Source organism: Lonchura striata, chromosome 13 (assembly GCF_046129695.1).
Source record: "Lonchura striata isolate bLonStr1 chromosome 13, bLonStr1.mat, whole genome shotgun sequence".
NCBI lineage: Eukaryota > Metazoa > Chordata > Aves > Passeriformes > Estrildidae > Lonchura > Lonchura striata.
This window is the reverse complement of record NC_134615.1, coordinates 16,496,085-16,516,678: the sequence shown is the minus strand read 5'-3', so window position 1 is coordinate 16,516,678 and position 20,594 is coordinate 16,496,085. Positions and strand designations below refer to the sequence as shown.

The following is a 20,594-nucleotide window of genomic DNA, read 5'->3' as shown; positions in this document are numbered from 1 at the left end:
GGGAGTGGTGTTCTGCAGACAGAGCTCAGAGAATCATTTCCAGATGCCTCCCTCTGTTCTCCCAACCCTACTCCGTGTTGACGCGGCTGCGGCAGCCAAAGCAGCTCCTACTGGGCAGCGCTCAGGATTATCATTCCAGGCACTGCAGGAAAACAAGCGCTTGGAAGCGATTAACTCATGATCTCTCATTTAATTAAACAAAGGGAAAAATGATGTATTTGCTTTTCAGCTCCGAGGTCCCTGTTCTGCGCATGCTGTAGGTCTGGGCGTGCGCAGCTGCGGAAAGGCCCAAAGCTGGGTGATCTTCCCAAGCTCAGGCTTGGTTTGTTTGCACTCAAGGGGGGACACCCCAGATTCCTTTGAAAGTGAAGCATGACCTCCTGCATGCTTCACTTTTGGAGTGAACAACTACACCAAAGCTGTTCTTGTGCTGGCACAAAAGGCAGGGAATAGAAGGCAGCAGAGGCCACCTGGTTCAGGTACATCCCTGGCTCTGCACCACACTGCAGGTGGCCTAAAAAGTCATTATCATATGACAATAGGACTAGTCACCTGAGCAGGCTCAGCCCAAGACCCCAATTTACTTGGGTCTAATACAGCACCTTCCCCTTAATCCACCTTACTTCTCTCTATCCTTTAGGTTTTTGTACTCCAGCTTTTCTGGAGAAGAGATTGTAACTTTCTCCTTTGTCTGTGCAACATCCAACACATTAGAAGAGCTGCTGACAACTGGTGAAGAGTAAAGAGGCCAAAGTGGGGGTAACCCACAATCCAAGAAAGTTGCCTTTTAGTCAGAGTGGAGAAGACCTGGGAAATGAAGATGACCTCACAGGGACATGTCTTGCTCCCTAACGAGTTCTCAATATACTGAGCAGGAGGTAGGCATTTTATCCATAGCAACAAATGAGCCCTGCTCTCAAGGACCAGTTACTTTCTATTAGAAATAGATCAAGGAGATGATATAGGTGTTTAAAGGGCAGCTGAGTGAACAGATCAAAGCCCTGTCCTTAAACAGACATCTTCCAACTGAAACAAGGGCCTGCAAGTGGATGAGAAGAGCTGTGTATAAAACACCATCCTACAGCTGGACACCAGCTTATTTTGGTTTAGTTTAATCAAGGGATTAAGTCCTTAATCTGAAATAGCTGTCTAAGCACAGATTTTTATTTTTTTTTAAATATTACTGGCATAGCTCTAACAATGCAATTAATTAAACAGGTTGCACTCTGTGTGCTGCAAAGCTTTGGGTACTTTTGGAACAAAAGCCTTCCCAGCAACAGACTCATGCTGGAAGAGCATGAGTGCTGGCAGCCATGGTTTCACTGCCCATTGTTGGCCATGTGCACCTTTCCACCCCCTCCAGGCTGCCTGGAGCTCTCCTCTTCCCTCCTGCTGCCAGCCTGCACAGGCTGCCCTGCCTTGGGCACCGACACTCTGCCTGTGGCACCGTATGCCACAGTCCAGCCAGGGACCTCCACATTCCAAGTGTCATGTTCCTACAACAGGCCCAGACAAGGCTGGCTAAATCCTGTTAGATATCACAGTCAGAGCCAAGAATTTCACAGACCACTTCTATACAAGTCCTGAGACATTGCAACTGACTTCCATTCTTTACAGAGCTCTTTCTACAAATGTGCTAAAAACCTTTTTCTCTGCTACGGAACAAAAGAAATTGCTTGAGTTCATGCACCCCATTATTAGTGATAGGATTTACTCTGCTCTCAACTTCAGGCATTGGCATCCATCTGGCAAACCAACCCAAGCAGCAGCATGTTGTACCCCTTCTTATTTCTACCTAATGGGTACTAACTAACAGGGCACTCCAGGCAGATGAAAGATTTCTTTATGCCAGCCAGCTATAAAATACCCTAAGTAAATTCTTCACCAAACAGGTCAGCTCATTTTAACACCTTTTAGTCAGAGGCATTAGGCCATAGCCAACCCCTTGTGTTCAAACACCCATCTGGGGGCATCTTACAACAGATGGGCAGCCGCCTGTGCTCAAAAAGAAAATGATAATCCTTCATCAGGCCAGCTGATGAGTGCCAAAAACGATCTTCATGTGGTCAGTACTTAGGGTATTAGTTCTGTGCCAGTGTTGCACACGTTCTGGGCTCACATTCAGATCTCATCCCTTCCTTTCGCAAGGTACATGAGCTGCTGGACAGCCTCCCATGGGGACTGGTGGATTCTCCATGTCTTGCAACCTCCATAACTGAGGGTGGATGCCACAGAAAAATTATCCTCTTTTAGTTAAAGAGCTCCCAGACTCCATATGGAAGCTAGGTAACACTCTACAGTCCCAATATCCCATATGGCTCATATAGATGAGCCATAGTTCCTCTTGGCCTTAAACACACTGTGTTACCATGTGCTCATGAAATATGAGTCCTGCTATGTCAGAGGCGGACAGAAACTGCTCTGAACAGAGCTACAATTCCAGGAGGGGATGGCTGAGCACATGAGAATGCAGTAAGTGTAGAAGGACCTTCCTTGGAGAAGCACATCCCTGCACACCATTGACAGGAAAAAGCACCCGGCAGCAGTCATCAGATGCCTCTTAGGAAGAGGCTGTGAGGAAGGATGAGCCAGAAGGACAGAGCAGGCACCTCAGAGATGTCCATGGTTATGCCAGCTCAGCCATGGGCCACTCCAAGAAGCTTCAGTCTGCGCTGAAGAAGGGACAAGTGTTTCTGATCAGAGGGACCAAGATTTGATCCAAGACTCTCTAAGCTAACTGGGGAAGAGACACGTGTTCTCCTGCCCCTAAGCAGCAAACGTGGGACAGATTCAGATGAAAACATTTCCCCTATATTTGGATACAGCACTAAATGCATGCCTCCCGGAAAACTAAGTAAATCAGTCATAAATTCAGGGCATTTCTTTCAGTAAACTCCTGAGATAGAAAGGGGTGAACACAGGCTTTTAAAGCTACTCCCTTAATAGATTTTTTTTCCAAGCAGAAAACAGTCTCACGTGTCCCATTATTTCCATACATATCAAAGGAGGGTGGAGATTTAACTAGCAATTTCTAAAAGATCTTTGTGCACAGAAGGGATGTATGCCAAAACGTGGGTGGTTGTAAGCCCAAACACAAAGGAGAATACATCCACAGGCATTTTTCCCCTTGATCCATTAACGGGCCTGCATACCAGCCTCCTGAGCATATGAGAGGGACCTTGTTCAAAAGGTAAATGTATTCAGCAAGATGACAACAGAGAGCAAATAACCCACATCCTTTAACCATGTTGGAGGCTCAGCAATGCTGGAGTTTTGTTGAGAGGCACTGAGATTTGACAAGCAGCCCCAGGGAAGGTATCCTCCTGAAGGAACCTGCTCAGGAAGCCTCTGCCACGCCTAACACAGGCTGCAAAGCTCAAGGTGGACACCTAGCTAAGGTCATCAGAACTCCAGCAGCTTTCCTTCTCTGCAGCATGCAAACCACTCTCCAGCCACAGCAGTGTGCCCCATTGCAGGGGACCATAAGGCCCCATGAAGACTCCCCCACGATTGTCCAGGAGGAGCACATGCAAGTCTTCTCTTCAGCTGAGCCTTTTGATTCCATTCAAATCAATGGCTGGTTGCACCAGCTGAAGCAAGGGTTCATCCTGGGCTTCCCAGGCTGATGGCAGGTGGCAAATCTGAGCAGACAGAAAGATTTTCAGAATCATTCTGTGCTGCTTTGATCTTGGAAGTTTCAGCTTGGTGTGCAGTGATGCAAAAAACAGGATACATATGAAACCAGAACTTACAACAAGAAAGGCCCCATTTTTTGTTAATATTTTAATGAAAGATTAGGCCAGCCAACAGGGATGAGGCACTTGGTGTGGCGGAGAGGCATAAGCATGGCCAAACCTTCAGAATCAACAAGGGCATGTCTACTCACTTCTCTGAGCTGCAAATCAGGTACTATGAGTGGTGCAAAAAAACACAGAGCACCCCATGGCCAGAAGTGGGCAGCTTTATCCTGGCAAGCTGTCCTTGCTTTTTACTGCTCTTCAGTCAGCAACACATCTGGTCCCAGTGCTACTACTCACTTTTTCAGACCACGGTGACACTGCTCTGCAGGACTGGAACAGGGGGTTCCGTCATGCGTGAACAGCCAAGAACAGGAACAAAAAGTGCTCTGATAGAGATGCCTACAGGTGGGGTCAGTTTATAGTTTCTGTAGGACACCTTGATTGTTTCAACAGAGATTTTTTTTCAACACTTCAGTGCTAAAGGAGCCCGTAGCCCCTGTGATGTGACTTCCACCCACACTTAGCACCAATGCTCAGGTTAAGGTTGTGCACAGCCTGTAGGATGGTTTAAATTTTACATAGATTGGTTGCAGACAGGGTTGTTTGAGATGCAACTAGAAAATGAGCTGAGCACTGTGCCTGTGCTCTAGAATTTAGAGGCAGACATGCTGGTTATCTTGTCTGAAGTGACCAGCCACGAGATGCTGACAAAGCTCTCATGTTATGATCTCTTCTGCTACATCAAGGTATGCCTTCAGAGCCAGCTGCCCTTGGGGCAGGTGGCCAGCAGCACTACCAGAAGGGGCTGTGCTACAGGATGCTGGTTCTCAGAAAATAAGTACTGAGATTCAGCATAGAATCCTCCTTGGATACCTGCATTGTCTCACTGTAAGCATCTACTGTCTTCCATTCCCATGTGGTACTAGAATACATTTGGCAATTTCTACAAGAAGATAGAAATGCATCTGGATGCATCTGGCCTGTCACTTGCATTCAGCCATTATTTTTATTGCTACAATGAACGGCATGTTCACCTGCCTAGAGCTTTTGAAAAGAAACTGGGCAAAATGCAACTTGTCAACCTTGTTACCCCAGAGGAGGTGCTTTCAAACTGCTTCCATGTGCTCAGGATTATGTCTCTGGACTTTGTCTGTGTTCCAACATCTTGCTCATGGTTTTGGCGCAGAAATAAAGAAAGAAGATCCCAAATGCTTAAAAGTCTCTGTGATTCCCAGACTCATTTCCTTCCCACCCTGGGAGAAGATATAACTGGAGGAAGAAAGACCCTATTTTCTGCTGAAATCCATCCTCTCTCCTACCAGCATAGGGGTGCCACCAGAACTTCTCTGCAGGAAGCACCAGGAATGGTGAATCATGGGAATACCAGGGAATGAAGATAGATCCCCAGTCACAAAAACCATGATGGGTGAGCAAGGTAGACAGAGCCCAGCCAGATTCCTGCACTGCTCTCACTATGGGGTTTCCACAGCTTCAGAAGTCACTTCTAGTGGAAGTGAGCTACTTTGGCCCAAACTCTCACCCATTTGGTGCTTTGGGCCTCTCCCAGCTGTCACAACCTTCTGTACCCATACATACACATCAGCTCTAACAGTGAAACCCCATGAAAATTAAATCACCTGCCTCACAGAGCAGGGCAGCAGCAGTGGTGCCTTGACAGACCTCCATCAGGAGCCAAGTCTCAAAGAGTCCTGCAGGCTGCTGGAGGCCACGGAAGGTTTCCTACAGGCCAGCAGACTGACACACATTCACTGAAATCCAAATCTTTTGCCTGCAGGGTTTGTTTGATTTACCAGGACACAAAAAACTCAAGTTAATCAGAACAGCTTGGAGCTGCAGCCACAAGTTGGTTGCTCACAAAAATGCATCTCCCAACATGTAGATTGGTCTACCACAACATTGAGAATAGATACCTGCCATGGACCAGAGGTGTCCACAATGTGGCCAGCACTCATGGCTGAGTCTGGGGCAGCTTGGCCTCTGGTTTCTATTCCTTCCAGCTGCATTCAGCCCCTGGGAGGCACACAGTTCCTCCTCAGCAGTGATACATGGTCCTTGAATGCCCAACCACCCAGACTGGTCCACATGAAGGCCCCTGCTTCAGACAGCTTTTGCATCACACATTAAAGCAACATCAAGGAAGGGGGCTAAAGCACTTGGGAATCATCAGAAAGACATCTCCAACTTGAAGGAGCAGAGTAGTAGCAGCCAGTCTCTGCCTCTGGCCTCCAAGGGCAGAATTTCACAAGCACTGCTCCAGCCCATATGGTAAAATGCAGCCCATGAGACTGCAAGGGATGGCCCCAACCTTGCACAACCCCAAGCAGTGCTCTCCTTTGATTTCAACTTCATAATATAACCTGCATAGACCAAAAATTGCCAGGAACACCTTAGGCATGGGGTGAGGGAAAGAGGTCTTCTGACTGGGATGGAGAAATAGAAGTGACATGTCTCCACAGAAGAATAGCAGGGGAGAGCACACCATGGCTCTGACAGGCATGTGAGGGCAAAGAGCACCACAGGATTCTCTGCAAAGGAGCTGGAGGGTGATAAAGGGAAAATATATAGGTTTATAAACTTAGTTCAACTTGCAGAAGTCAGAATTGAATTCATCCTTCAATGAAAGCCAAATTTCTGCAGGCTCAGAAGCTGAACTTACCAAACCATCAGAAGCTAGATTAGTGCTTGGTGGGATGTTACCACAGGGCCAGTGACCCCTCCAGCTACTGACAGCCCAGGGCTGGGCACCTCTGTTGGTGCCAGTGCCAGTGTGGCTGGGCAGGGGACAGCCCTGCAGCCGCTCTCATGGAGTCTCCTGCCCACTGGGCTCACCATCCTTTCCCCTCTCCAAACAAAGATCCCCACGTGCAGAATTTGACACTGAAAAGGTGCACCCCTGCCCAGCTCCAGAGCCTTTTCTCTGGATGCCCACCCTGGGCAGGAGAAAAGGCTCTGCAACAAGAGGGCAATGCCCAGAGCCACAGAGCAGGATTGGCAGAGTGAGGGCAGGAGGAAAGCTCAGCATCCAGGCAGCACAAAAGACAAAGCTCTGTCCGAACTGACCCATCCCAGCTTCTCGCTCCAGCACTGTAGCCCGATAGGCACCTCGCAGGGGTCAGTGCCAACAAGAAGTTTGTGTCCCTGCAGCCACCGCCCAGGACTGGCACCAAGAGTACGGTGTGCCACTCGAGTAACGGGAAATGCCAAAAGCTGTTTCCCACTCCCGGCATTAGCGCCCTGCGCTGGCTCCAGGCAGGCTGCCCCGATAGCAGCTTCGTCCCGCACAGCCCTGCTCGTGCCCAGGGCAAGAGCCCCTCGCAGAGATTTCCTTACCATGTTCCCGGCCTCCTTTATTCCCCCTCACTTCCAAAGACAGCGTTTTTTCTCTTTTTCCTCCATGTGTGCGACGGGGCGTCTCCTCTCCCCTCCGACGTGAACCACCGAAGCACTTTGAGTTCTGGACTGTAATCCAAGCCCTCACCGCCCCCAGCACAGCTCCAACTAATCTAACTCATGACACTACCGGGGCTGAGCAGGGGACCTCGAAGGTTTCTCTGACAGCCAACTCCAGCGTTAGACGGCAGAGGGGCATAACGAGAGCAAGGTGCCGCATCCCCCGGCCCTGCGGGGCCTTAGGGACGAGGGCAGAGCCAGAAGCGCTCCCGGGCTGCTCCTCACGGCCCCGCCGCTCTCCGCGTCCCTCCGAGCGCCCGGCCCGCCGCACACACCGCCTTAATGCAGATGCTCCCCGGCAGGGAGCTGCCTTCGCCCGGCAAGATCTGAATAGCTGCTGGAGGAGAATAAGGCAGGCATCCCGAGAAGGTCTCCAGCTTCCCAAAGAGGCTTCCAGCAAAATCCTCCCCCCTTGCCTCCTCTCGGCTTGTTTTTCTCTAAGTCCAGGGAAGTTTCGCCACTCCACGAGATCCCGAGGCGCCGCCGCAGGTTAAGTAAAATGCCGAGAAATACAGGGAGAGTGCTCTGAAATACTGTTTTTCTAACTTCTAGAAGGAAAACAGAGAGCAGTGACCGCTTCAGGCAACAGCAACAAACTGCATTGGGATCAGGCAAGAGATGTAGAGACCTCACCCCCTCCCAAAGGAGTAAGTAATTTAACACGGCAAGTTTCTCCACCCCTCCATTAATTGTTTAACATGGCCAGGGGCCAAAATACTGTCCGAACAGTGGGGAAGGTCATCAAACAGGCAGACAGCAGCCTCCAGAAGTGACAACGGGAAAGGGCAGAGCCACAGAGGCGGAGAGAGTGGAGAGGGGCAGGTGCCGCGGGGCATCCCAGGATCTGCTGACACACAAAGGCTTTGTGTAACGGGAAGCAGGGCGGGAAGTGACACACAGACAAAACCTGGGCACGAGATGTAGGGCCTGGGACCAGAAACTGCCTCCCCAGCCTGGGCAGTGCATGGTCTCAGCAGCCTCGGTTGGGACTGACCCTCCATCAAGGAGTTCACAGTGCTGGAACTTGGTTGTCCCCACTTATGGGGAGAGGTCACACAAACTTATCCATTCCCAAGAGACAGGGTGACTCAGGCAGGATGTGAGAGCCTACAGCAGAAGGGAAGACATCTCCTTCTCCTGAATGGACAAGCAGAACAGCACAGGGTACTTGCCTGCTGAAGACTGAGCAACTGCTGCCAATACCTCTGCTGCCTTGGCTCAAGGGGCAGCGTCCCAAACTTTCCCAAACCCTGCTCCACAGGGCCAGCAGCAGAGGCCATGCCAGCTAGTCCAGCTCAAGACTACCTTCAGATACTCTTCCAGGGAGGACTGACAACAGCTTGCCCTAAAACCCCTTATATATATATATATATATATATATATATATATATATAAGGCATATATATATATATGAGGCATATAATGGCCTCATCACGTATTTCCAGACCCAACCAGCAACCAGGAGTTTGTGCAGCCCCAAAGCCAACCATTCAATCCACCAGCTGCTTGGTGTGCTGCTGCATTTCCTTAATCCAAAGAGATGTCCTGCTAAAAGGGGCTGTGACACTGACAGTGACCAGAGCTGAGCAGCTACCTCACTGTTCAGCACTTGGCTCTCAAAAAGCCCGTGCTTTCAGAGGCTCCCCCATGGCCTGGAACAGCCTGTCACCTTCTCCCCACAGCAGCACTCCATCTGTAGGTAGTGTCTGTGTCAGGTGACAGCAGTTGCTAATGCCAAACTGGGTGAAGGAAAGCATCCCTGCCACCTCGAGTATTAACAGCCCAGCACAGGCACATTAGTTGTCATCTGCAACAACTAATTTGAGATCTGAAATCCTGTCTGTGCATGCAAGAGAGCCTCTTTCCCCCATATATTCATATCAGGAGGGTGAGGAGCCTAGCATACCTCCCCAGCAGAGCCTCTGACCATAATTTTCAGGGTCTGTACAAGGCTACATTTGCAGTGTAGCTTTGTCCTTCATCTGTTCCTCCGGCACATCTCCCACGCAATGAGCAGGGCTACATTTGGCTAACCTTTGCAATATCTTCCTGCAGGTGCTTGCTGGGAGTCTCCCTAGGGATTGGCCCACTCCCAGAGAGGAGGGAGCACCAGGAGAGATGTCTCTGCAGCACACACGTGACAAGCCCTGTGCTATCATAAATACCAGACTATTTCTGCTGGAGACATATCCCCATCACAGAATTAAAGGAGGTAGAAGAGATCCAACATGCCTTTAATGCCCAGATGTTTTATGGAAAACTGTAGAAACAGTTTTATGTGCTGTTTCTACAGCTGCAGCATTACATGTATGTTTCCTTTCCAAAGGCCATGGCTGCCCAGGGCTAACCCAAATTGAAGAATCATAGAGAAATCCTGAGCTGGGAGGGACCCACAAGGATCAGATGCTCTTCATTGTTCTGCACAGGACAACCTCAAAAATTATACCATGTGTGACTGCACCAGCCTTGCACACAACTATTTTTATCCAGCAAACAGGTCAAAGCAATTACCCTGTGTTCTGCAGAGGAACCAGTCTCCAAATAGAGATCTGGAGTCTCAAAAAAGTCTGGTAATCAGCAGCCTGGGTAACAAGCCTGGGCACTTTGGGGCTATTCCAGTTGCAGGCAAAAGCTCCTTCAGGGGGGCTACTGCACACACCAGGAGCTACCTCAGCTTTGAAACAGAGACATGTGCTCCCCAGGCAGCACAAAGAGCAATGCAGAGCCAGGGAGGGCTGGGACATCCCCAGAGCCCATGGGGGTGAAGGGGATGGAGCAGAGAACCTGCTCCCAAGCTGTTACTGAACTGCTCAGGTCTCCTACACTCAGACCTTTGGCAGCAGATCCAGGGTGAGCAGCTTTTGGCTTTCCTGTCTCCTTCAGGTGGCTTGCACAGGCCTGGGAGCACAAGGTTGTCATCTCCTTTAGTTATTAATTACCTGCTGAGATACCGTCAAGTCACCTAATTTCAGCTCTCTGATGGCCAGAAAGAGAGAAAAGTTATTTTCTCATATAAGGAGAAAAGTGGTATAGGAGCTTTCAGCATCCCCATAAACAGATGAGGAAGGCACCATAGAGGTACTCAGAGCCTTGTTCCTACCCCATTTCCCATGACAAAAGAAAGCTCTCCACAAGCTCTCAAGTCAACACCACTCAGAAGGATGCAGGGAAGGTGGCAGCACCATGTATAGAGGCTGCCAAACACAAGAGCAGCTTAGAGCCCAATCTCACACCTCCTCCTTTTCCTACACTGCACTTAAAGCTCAGGAGCACCTTCCCCCATATGGATTCCCAGGCTGAAGAACCTGAGTTCAGCTCAGCTCCAGCCCTGTCAGAGGCAGTGATGTGATTTCCTCTGCCATGGCACTGTGCTAAGGGGAACATCACACTGCTGTTTACTCATGGCTGGTTCCTAATATAGTTTTCTTTTTTTTTTTTTTTTTTAATTGCAAAGTAGCCTCTCCGTCTTCTGCATTATAGATCCATTTCCCGCACAAGCACATGGGAGACAGCTGTAGCCAGCACTTCAGTGGGTGTTAAAAAACCCCTCTTGACTGAGGCTGACAACAATGCCACGCTTGTTCCCAGCACAGTCTCACTCTGTCTCCTCGCAGGAGCAGCTCCTCGCTCTCGCGCAAGGCCTGCGCGTTCTTCAGGCTTGGATTAATTGCTGAAGTCACTGCAAAAGGCTGCTGTCATCCATGCTGGCAGGGATCTGAGTGCCACAGCCTCCCATCCAGCAGACCCAGGTTCTTTGCATGGACTGAGAGGCAATTTTACTCCAAGGGACTGCTTTGCTACCCACCTTCAGCAGCAGCTGACCATTGCTAAGCACGGCTTGTTCTAGGGGTGAACTACAGCAAAAGGCAGCAAATGCTGACATTAGGAAGGATGGGAACCTTTGAATCTCCCCAGAATTGAAAGAAAAGGAGAAGAGGGATCAATATAACTGATCTGAAAATTTCTGAGGTTCAAATTTCAGACTCTCATCCCTTTCCTCCCCATTCCTTTCTTTTTTCCTGGATCTGATTTCTGGACTTTCAGTATTTCTCAAATGCCTAAAGCAGTACCACAGCCTAGAGCTGGGAGAGAGCACAGACAGAGGTAGGAAGCAGGGAAAGGACCTCTACCTTTGGGTCAACAGTTAGCAGAGTTCTGCTTATTTTTGGTTGTGCAAATCAGGAAATGCTCAATTCTTTTATGAATACAATTCAGCTGTGCTGGAAACAACACAAGACAGATGTTTTAGATGCCAGATAAGGACATCTCCTGACCTAGGGGAAGTTGTGCAATATGGATGTTAGCAGGATGATTACATTACTGTGGCCAAGAACTCTTAGGAAAATACCCCCATGAGCTCCATGTTAGCTTAGAGTGATCACTGGTGCAGTCCTCAGCACAGGGAACCTCCTGTGGCCACAGAGACTTCTGAGGGAATGGAGATCCTGGGAATGGAGTCTGGTAGAGCACTACTCCAGGGTAAATGGCTCCTGCTAACCCATTGATAAGTGGATGTCTCTGAATATACCTGCAGGAATCTCACCACCAGACTGGGGCTATCCACAGACATGGCAATGCAGATATCCCATGGATTAAGCTGTACACTGAAAGGAAAAGTATGTTACCATCCCACCAAGCTATCCATAATGAACCCTCATAGAATATCCTAACTTGGAAGGGATCAGCAAGGAACATTGAAGTCCAGCTCCAACCCTATACCCCTTCAGCTTGGCAGCCCACAAAAACAGAGGAAGCCACCAAGAAGCAGCATTAGACCCCACTCAGAACAAGCCTTAAAACCAGGGATAGATGTTGCTCAAAACAGGGTTTGTGAAAGAAAGGCAACAAGGGATGCAGCAAGTAGAGGAGCAAGCAGCCCTTTGTACCAACTACACTTCAGGAAAGAACTACCTCTCTCCCCCCATTAGGGAGACAAGAACAGGTTGTATGCAGTTTAATAACATTTAAACCTTTATTTCAGATCACAAGTAAAGCAGGTCTTGGCTTCACAAAAGCACATCTTGGTTTAACTAATTAATTTGATAATCCGCTATTTGCAATCCTCAGGAGACATTCAGCTTCTAAAGCAAGTAATTACCACTAAGTGGCAACCTCTTTGTGAGGCCCACCCTGATTAGGAAAAAAATTTCTTAAGCCAGAAATATAATCACAGTGTGATTTCCCAGAAGGACTGAAGGAGAGACTACATAACAACAGCTGGTCACGCTCACCATCTGAAGGAACAGAAGCAACTCAATTACCAGGTCTCCAGCTGCAATTCAAGATGTTGTTCAGTGCCACGTGCAACCATGGCCTGCAGTTAACCATCAGGAAGTCTTACAGGAGGTATTTTGTAGGGACAGAAATCAGGAAAGTCCCCCTTGGGGGAGCTCAAATATCCATGTGTGCCACAAGGGAAAGAAGGAAGAGGAATAAAATGGTTTTCTAAATTCACACATCAGGCTGGCTGCAGCACATACTGAGAGAGGTGATTCTCCCCCTCTGCCCTCATGAGACCTGCCTTGGAGTACTGCATCCACGTCTGGGGTCCTCAGCACAGGAATGACATGGACCTGTCAGAGCAGGTCCAGAGGTGGCCACAAAGATGATCCTAGGGCTGGAGCACCTCTTCTATGTGGACAGTCTGAGAGAGAACTGTTCAGCCTGCAGCAGTGAAGGCTTTGGAGAGATCTTAGAGCCCCTTCCAGTACTTAAAGGAAGCTTATAAAAAAAGAAAGAAGTTTTTATGCAGGCAGAGAGTGATAGGACAAGGGGGAATGGTTTTAAGCTAAAAGAGGAGAGATTTAGATTAGGTGTTAGGAAGAAATTCTTCACTCAAAGGATGGCGAGGCAGTGGCTCAGGTTGCCCAGAAAAGCGGAGGATGTCCCATCTCTGGAAGTATTCAAGGCACAGTTGGACAGGACTTTGAGCAACCTTGTCTAGTGAGTAGCATTCCTGCCTGTGGCAGGGGGGTTGGAACTTGAGGTCCCTTACAAACCAAACCATTCTATGATTCTAAGTCCAAGCTCACAGTGTGCAGTCCCAGAGAGAAGCAGTGCAAGTAGGGCAATATCAGCCTTACAGCCTCTGCCCAGATACGGAGGCACACCTTGATGACACACAGAGTCTTCCCAGACAAGCCAGCTGGACTCAATACATGCAGAGTCCTTGCTGGTTAGCTCCAGGCATCCCCAGGTGCCCAGGGTTTTGGCTCAGCTGGCATCAATCATTGCCAGAGTCCACAGGACAAAGTCCTGCTTCTGCACTCATCCAAGACACCCGTCTTAGTCTGAGCTACTTTGGGCTCCTTTAACTTTGGGTGAGGGAGGGGACACACAGAGGTGCACCCAGGCCTTATGAAGTAGCCATGCTGCACACAATTCTTGGGTTAATGCTGCTACAGCAGTCTCCAGAAGTTGAAGCCATGAACACAGCCAGCACAGGCAGGAGCTTGGATGGAAACCTGGCCTCCTGCACAATCAGACACCACCCCCGTGCACCCACACGCTGAGGGTGTTTCCCCATTGCACTGGGCTCCCCTCTTGGGTGCTGAGTCTCAGCATTCTGGTGCTTTGAGTACTAGGCAGGTGCACTGGTTGGCAGGATGTGACCATACTGCAGAAAATATCCCAACCCCCCACAAGAGCCTGTAAGACACAGAGCCAAGCAGGGACACACTTCTGTGAATGTGTAGTCAAGAGAGCTTAAATGGTTTAAGAGGAGCTACTTGTCTGTCTCCCGAGAGTTTAGGTATTACCTGCCTTTCCTGAGAACAAAGTGCTCTTGGCTTAGAAATTCAGCTGTGGTTTTAGGACTGCTGCTTCAAAACTCACCACAGTCTCTGAACAGAAGAATAGGTCAGCTTTTTCTGAAGAGCAGCCTAAAAGCGACCCATCTCTCTCCAGATCCCAGATATTTAATGGCACAGAAGAGTCATCTGTTCACCTTCCCTCCTGGCAGTGATGTTGCATGCCATTTAGCCCCACAGCACATGTTTACTGTACTCTCTGAGACAGCATGCTCACCTCTAAGCCAGACGTGCCAGCGGGCACCCACACCCTTCCTGCCCCAGCCCCTCTCTGCAGACAAGGGAGTCGTGGGACACAGGGTCACACACGACTGCAAATTCCATCCCCAGCCACAGCTGCCAGGGCCTGCTCCTCTTTCCAGGTCTGCTTGGCAGAGCAAGCGTTGTGGTGACAGACAGACAGTCTCCACCATGGCTCCACGCCACCAGCAGCCCCCACCTGTGTCCCTGCTCTGTGCCCAGCTCATGCCTGAGCAACCAGCACCCATGAGACACCTGCCCAGCCCGCACCAAGAGAAGTGGGTACATCCCTTGGAGGATGCCACTGAGCACCACCATTACCAGACAAGGGCTGGGACACTCTTCTGATTTGGAGACCCATCTCTTCCCATCTTCCATCTCTTCCCAAAACCAACCTAAAGCCAACTATGCCCTGCTAGGAGGCAGGGCTGGCAGCTCTAACCAGGGAAGCAAGGACCCCCTCTCCAGCCACTGGCTGCAGTGTCTGCTCCACAGTTTGCAGAGCCAGAGCCAGCTCCCAGGTCCTATGTGGGGTGACAGTCAGGGACTCTGATCCAGGATCTTTGATCCCCAGAACTGCTATTCCCCTGGGTGCACACCCTGCCAAGCTCCCATCCAGCCCTTCCAACCCTCCCAAGCCCCACACTTACAGCCAGCATTTGCAGAGCTTCTACCCAGCAGATCCCGACAGATCTTGCAAACCATTCTTCCATGGCAGAATGTCTCCAGAGAGAAGGAAAGCTCTCACCTGCCTACAGTTTGCTTCTCCAGAGCAGGCAGGCAGCTGAGTTAGCTCAGCACTCCCTGGGGCAGAGCAATAGCCCCAAGATGTATCTCCAGGTCCAGTCAGTGCCTTAGAGAGTTGCATGGGTGTTCCCTGGGACCAGCTGTCATGGTGCCTGTCACAGCTGAGCTGTGTTACCCACTGAACTCAAGCAGTCCCTCTGTGAGTCCTCCAGGTGCTTCTCAAAGTACCCTTAATCCAACTGGTATTCCCAACGGGGGAATGACAACCTGCTCAGGTCTGACAGTTTCCCCAGATACAGAAGAGAGCTGCTTTGTGCCCCTCTAGCCTTGACCAGCCAGTAGCAAAGGGGAAATATCTCAGTCCTCCAGCAGCTCTGCCAGGCTTCAGGCTGACGCTCAAGTCACTCTGCAGTGACCAAAGAGCAGTTTGGGGTCAGGGTCTTCTCCCCGGGGGAGTCTAGAGCCAACTCTGCTGACTGCAGATCCAGAGCACTGAGAAGGCTCCTGATATGCCAGTGGGAAGGGCTGGTTTGACAGGAATAGGAGCAGTCTGCCATGGAACATCCACAGCTGGCAATTAGAGGAGTGAACCTCAGGGAATGCCTACAGCAAGGATGCCAGGCAGGAACACAGAGCAGGTAGGACACAGGGCACAGTGAGGAGGTGGTGTGATGTGGATCACAGCTGCTGTACCAGGGACCCTTTTTTCCCAGTGTGGGCTGGAAGAAGAGGAAGCACCAGGAAGCAGCATATGACTGACATGCTGCGAGCTGGTTCCAGCTGGGGTGGGCGCCTCCCCTCCCTGGCACCAGGGCTGGAGAGCACGGGCAGGAAACTCCGATTCGATGCCATCAGCAGCGATAACAATGTGCCTCCTGAAGGAGATGAGCAGCTTCCCCTCCAGACAGGCAGGGCGGAGGACTCCTGCCTCCTGTCAGCAATCTGTCCTCTCTCCCTCCCACCTGCCCTCCTTCCATCATATTGCTGCTGTCTTCCTCCTTGCAGGGGAATTTCTGCTCCCAAATCGAGACAGGGTAAGGCCAGCGACAGAACAGCCCTGGGAAGGTTGGAGGAGGCTTAGACCCCTCTGGGGTTCAAACAGGACTGGGGCCATGAGCCTTTGGAGGAGCTTGGTGGGAGGAGGGACAAGTGGGTCAAGAGCTTCCTCCCGAACACAGAAACACCCAGGTCCAAGTGTGTGTTCTTTGCAGCTTTTTTTCCTTTATAGAATCATACAATGTTAAGAAGTTGGAATAGACCTTAAAGATCATTCTGTCCCGAGCCCTCTTGCCACAAGCAGGAACACCTCCCACTAGAACAGACTGCTCAAGGCTTTATCCGAACTGGCTTTAAACACTTCCAGGGCTGGGACAACTACAGCCTCCCTAGGCAACATGTTCCAGTGTCTCACCACCCCCACAGTGAAAGAAGCCTTTGGATTTGGGTCATATTTTGCAGCCCCTGCCTGCGTTTGCTGCCGGGCGAGGTGAAGGTGTCTGAGAAAGTGCGAGCTGGCGACTGAACCTGAGCATCGCTCCCGCCATCAGGAGAGCGGGAGGGAGCTGTGCAGCTGGGGCTGGCACACCAAAGGAGGCCTGAAACTACCACATGAATATTGTCTGTTCCCTTAAGTCTACCCCGTCACGGAATCCCCGGGGCCTTTGAGCCGCGCTCCGCCACACCCGCCCCGCCGGGGGCTCCCTGAGGGGGCGCGGCGCCATCTTGGCGGGCGGGCCGGGGCGAGGCCTCGGCGCAGGGCGACACCTGCCGGCGGCGCTGGGCAGCGCGGCCGCTCCCGCTGTGCCCGCGCCCCGCGCACCGCGCCCCGCGCACCGAGCCCCGTGTCATTCGAGCCCCGCGCACCGAGCCCCGAGCACCGCGCCCCGCGCACCGAGCCCCGTGTCATTCGAGCCCCGCGCACCGAGCCCCGAGCACCGCGCCCCGCGCACCGAGCCCCGCGCACCGCGCCCCGCGCACCGCGCCCCGTGCCAGCCGAGCCCCGCGCCCCGCGCCCCGCGCCCCGCGCCCCACGCACCGAGCCCCGTGCCAGCCGAGCCCCGCGCACCGAGCCCCGTGCCAGCCGAGCCCCACGCACCGAGCCCCGCGCACCGCGCCCCGCGCCCCGCGCACCGAGCCCCGCGCACCGAGCCCCGTGCCAGCCGAGCCCCACGCACCGAGCCCCGCGCACCGAGCCCCGTGCCAGCCGAGCCCCACGCACCGAGCCCCGCGCACCGAGCCCCGCGCCAGCCGAGCCCCGCGCACCGAGCCCCGCGCACCGAGCCCCGTGCCAGCCGAGCTCCGTGCCAGCCGAGCTCCGCGCACCGAGCCCCGCGCACCGAGCCCCGTGCCAGCCGAGCTCCGTGCCAGCCGAGCTCCGCGCACCGAGCCCCGCGCACCGAGCCCCGTGTCATTCAAGCTCCGCGCACCGAGCTCCGTGCACCGAGCCCCGTGTCATTCAAGCTCCGCGCACCGAGCTCCGTGCACCGAGCCCCGCGCACCGAGCTCTGCGCACCGAGCTCCGTGCACCGAGCCCCGCGCACCGAGCTCCGTGCACCGAGCCCCGCGCACCGAGCTCTGCGCACCGAGCTCCGTGCACCGAGCCCCGCGCATCGAGCTCTGCGCACCGAGCTCCGCGCATCGAGCTCCGCGCACCGAGCTCCGCGCACCGAGCCCCGTGTCATTCGAGCTCCGCGCACCGAGCCCCGTGCCAGCCGAGCTCCGCGCATCGAGCTCCGCGCACCGAGCCCCGTGCCAGCCGAGCTCCGCGCATCGAGCTCCGCGCACCGAGCCCCATGCCAGCCGAGCTCCACGCACCGAGCCCCGCGCACCGAGCCCCTTGTCATTCGAGCTCCGTGTACCGAGCTCTGCGCACCGAGTCCCGCGTACCGCGGACTGAGCTCCGCGCCAGCCGAGCTCGGTACTCAGCCAGCGCCGGCCCCTCTTCCGACCCTCGGTGCGTTGCTCCCCTACACACCCGTCGCCCATCCCCACCAGTTTGGGGCGGTTCAGTTGCCTTTGGGCAAGCGGCACCCCACGTGGAGCTGTATTTATAGACAAATCCAAGCACAGCGAGGTAGCTGCCTGACTTTTCCCCTTCTTCATTGCACTCCTCAGTCTGTAATTTCCTGTTTGCTTTTAAAGTTATTTTTACTAAGGAAAAAAAAAAGTTAAACATTTTTTAACACTTATATCTGTTCACTAGCACAATAAAGCAAAGATCTGAGTGAATTAACTCCCCAGCAGTTTGCCCACTGTCCCTTCCATCCCAGTACATGTGGCTTGTGCTTCACTAGCTGGCTCCTATCAGCCAGCCCCACACCACATAGGAAAGGTTACTAGCCTTCACTGTTGTTTCTTTTTTATTTCTTTCTCTGTCTTTCTGAGTACCTTTCTGAAGATTTTGCCAGCTTTCTCCATAAATAGAAGAGGGTAGGGATGTCTACTGAAAATAGGTGTATCTATATGCACATATGTGGTAGAGAAGAGAATAAATATCCCGGTCCTTGGGAGACTGGGATTTCTGAGAGAGCAGGAAGAACCCAATTGTCTAGGAGAAATCTGGAGGGGATAACTCCTGCACAAGTGATACTCCCATGGTCCCAGCACAGCCATGCCTACAGGAGGGCTCTTAGGGCTCTGAGCCCACAGCTCAGCTGTGAAAGCCTCAGAGACCCCAAACTGCCTGGCAGCCACACATGGTGAGGCCTCAGGTGAGTGCACAGCCAGAAGCCAACTTCCCCCCATCCAGCCAAGGAGCCAAAGCAAGGCTTTAAATGGCTCTCCAACAGTGTGGGCTTAGCTGGGCTTCAGGAGGCAAAGCTTGTGTGCAAGCAGGGATTGCCCTGCATTGCTGTGACAGAGGAAAGCACAGATACAGCACAGCTACTGCAGGGTTTGGTCACTACCAGTACCCTGTGGCCTTTCCAAGCCCTTCTTCCCGGGCTGCCCACAAGCTCGGGATGATTGGTGGTCTGATGTAGACCAGACCAACTGGGCTGGTGGTCAGTTCCCCAAAGTGTCCTTAGCACCCTCCCTCCCTCTCCAACTAACCCGCCAACACATTTCATTTACCTTCAGGACAGTCTGGATGTGTGGCCACAGATGCCAGGAGAAGATGGTGAGAGGAGCCCAGGTGGCTTCTTCAGGGGTCCTTGCCTTCCAAGAGGCGATGAGGAACAGCTGTATCTGGCCACAGGGAAGATCACAACTCTTGGTACTCATAAAATCAAAGTCCCCACCACGTCGCCTTCCACTCTGGATGTTCTGCAGAAATCCCCAGGAGTAGAAAACTCATTGCGCAGTCCTCGGGGATTCCCACAGTTTTGTTTGCTCTTCCAGGGAAAAGCGAGGAAGTCTGAGCCACGAAGGAAGGTGTGCATCACCCCGCCCAGCTCCTGCTGACCTAGAGGTCCCTCTGCTCTTGCCTGTCCCCGCTGCAGCCTGTTCCCTTGCACAGCCGGGCCTGGGGAACGCCTGCTGGGGAAAGGCGCCCTGCACCCGACGGGTGGCCCGGCCGCGGGGACGGTCCCCAGCCCTGCGGGAGCCCGGGGCCGCTCAGCGCCGGCAGCCGGCCGGGGCAGCCGAGGGGCTGGCTCCGCACCAGCCGCAGGGGGAGCACAAAGGCTCTCCCATCCTGGCCGCTCTGCCCTGGAACGCAGCATGGGAAGCGCTGCCCAGCGCGGATCTGTTCCTCATTATCCGCCCGGCTGCCGGATCCCGGCTCCGTCACGCCCGAGCACAGCCCCGGCCGCTCGCATCCCGCCGGGCCGAGCAACTCCTGCACACCTGGGGCTGGCATCCCCTGGCGTTATCCGCAGGGTAACGAATTATTCCCTTCCCCACCAGACAGAGGAGGCTTCCAGGGAGCAGGGATGGCTGCTTCAGGTGCAAAGAGCGGGAAGGAAAACGCAGAATTCAGGGGAGGTGTTTGGTCTGATCGCAGGTGGGATGGACGCCTGGACAGATGGACATTAGGAGGCAGGAGCAAGGAACAGACTGATGTGTCTCCAAAATATTTGTACCAGATACAACCAAACTGAACACCTCTCCTGAATTCTTCTGCATTTGCCTTCCTGCTGCTCTCCAGGAAAACATGAGCATGGCCAAAGCCTCTGCCATGCTTTGTGTGAGTGAGAGGTGAGGAGCTGGCTCCTAATCACTTGCTTCCCCCTGCTTCTGCCTGTAGAGAGCAATGTGAAAACCTCCCAAGAGGGTGTCAGAAGTGCTCCAGAAACCGAGCATGATCAGCAACTACACATGTGAATCAACAGCACCCTTGCTGCAGTGGAGAATGTGAAGCTGGCAGGTTCAAGAAAATTATTATTTCTTGGACTGGGTACCTGTGAGACACAACTGGGTGCTAGTTCCAATCAGGGTATACATATATGCATGTATATGTGTCAGAGAAACAGCTTTAAAAAGATAAGGCAGAGGGGAGCTACCAACAAGGTGGCACACAGAAGCCTCAGCCCAACTATTCCCAGAGAAGCACTTGGAAGAACAAGAGGTAACAGGGACAACCTTCCCCAGGGGAAATATTTACTGAGTGAAAGGAGAAATTCATTCTGTGCAAGACTGCTGTAGCTGT

The 20,594-nt window shown here is 52.5% G+C and overlaps 1 protein-coding gene and 1 long non-coding RNA gene across 4 annotated transcripts in view; one reads left to right on the top strand and one right to left on the bottom strand.

Moving 5' to 3' along the window:
• The window catches only part of PLEKHG4 (pleckstrin homology and RhoGEF domain containing G4), an 86,014-nt gene extending 78,655 nt beyond the window's left edge, over positions 1 to 7,359 (bottom strand). For all 3 annotated transcript variants that reach the window (XM_021541127.2, XM_021541125.2, XM_021541126.2), the window contains exon 1: positions 7,092 to 7,359. In XM_021541127.2, coding sequence (XP_021396802.2) covers positions 7,092 to 7,094 — 3 coding nt within the window. In that variant the 5' untranslated portion in view covers positions 7,095 to 7,359. The remainder of the gene's footprint in view (positions 1 to 7,091) is intronic.
• A 448-nt stretch (positions 7,360 to 7,807) lies between these two features.
• Positions 7,808 to 9,433, top strand: LOC110476254 (uncharacterized). The gene is made up of 2 exons (XR_002466384.2): positions 7,808 to 7,858; positions 9,267 to 9,433. It is a non-coding gene; the product is annotated as an uncharacterized LOC110476254 (long non-coding RNA).
• The last annotated feature ends 11,161 nt before the right edge of the window (positions 9,434 to 20,594 follow it).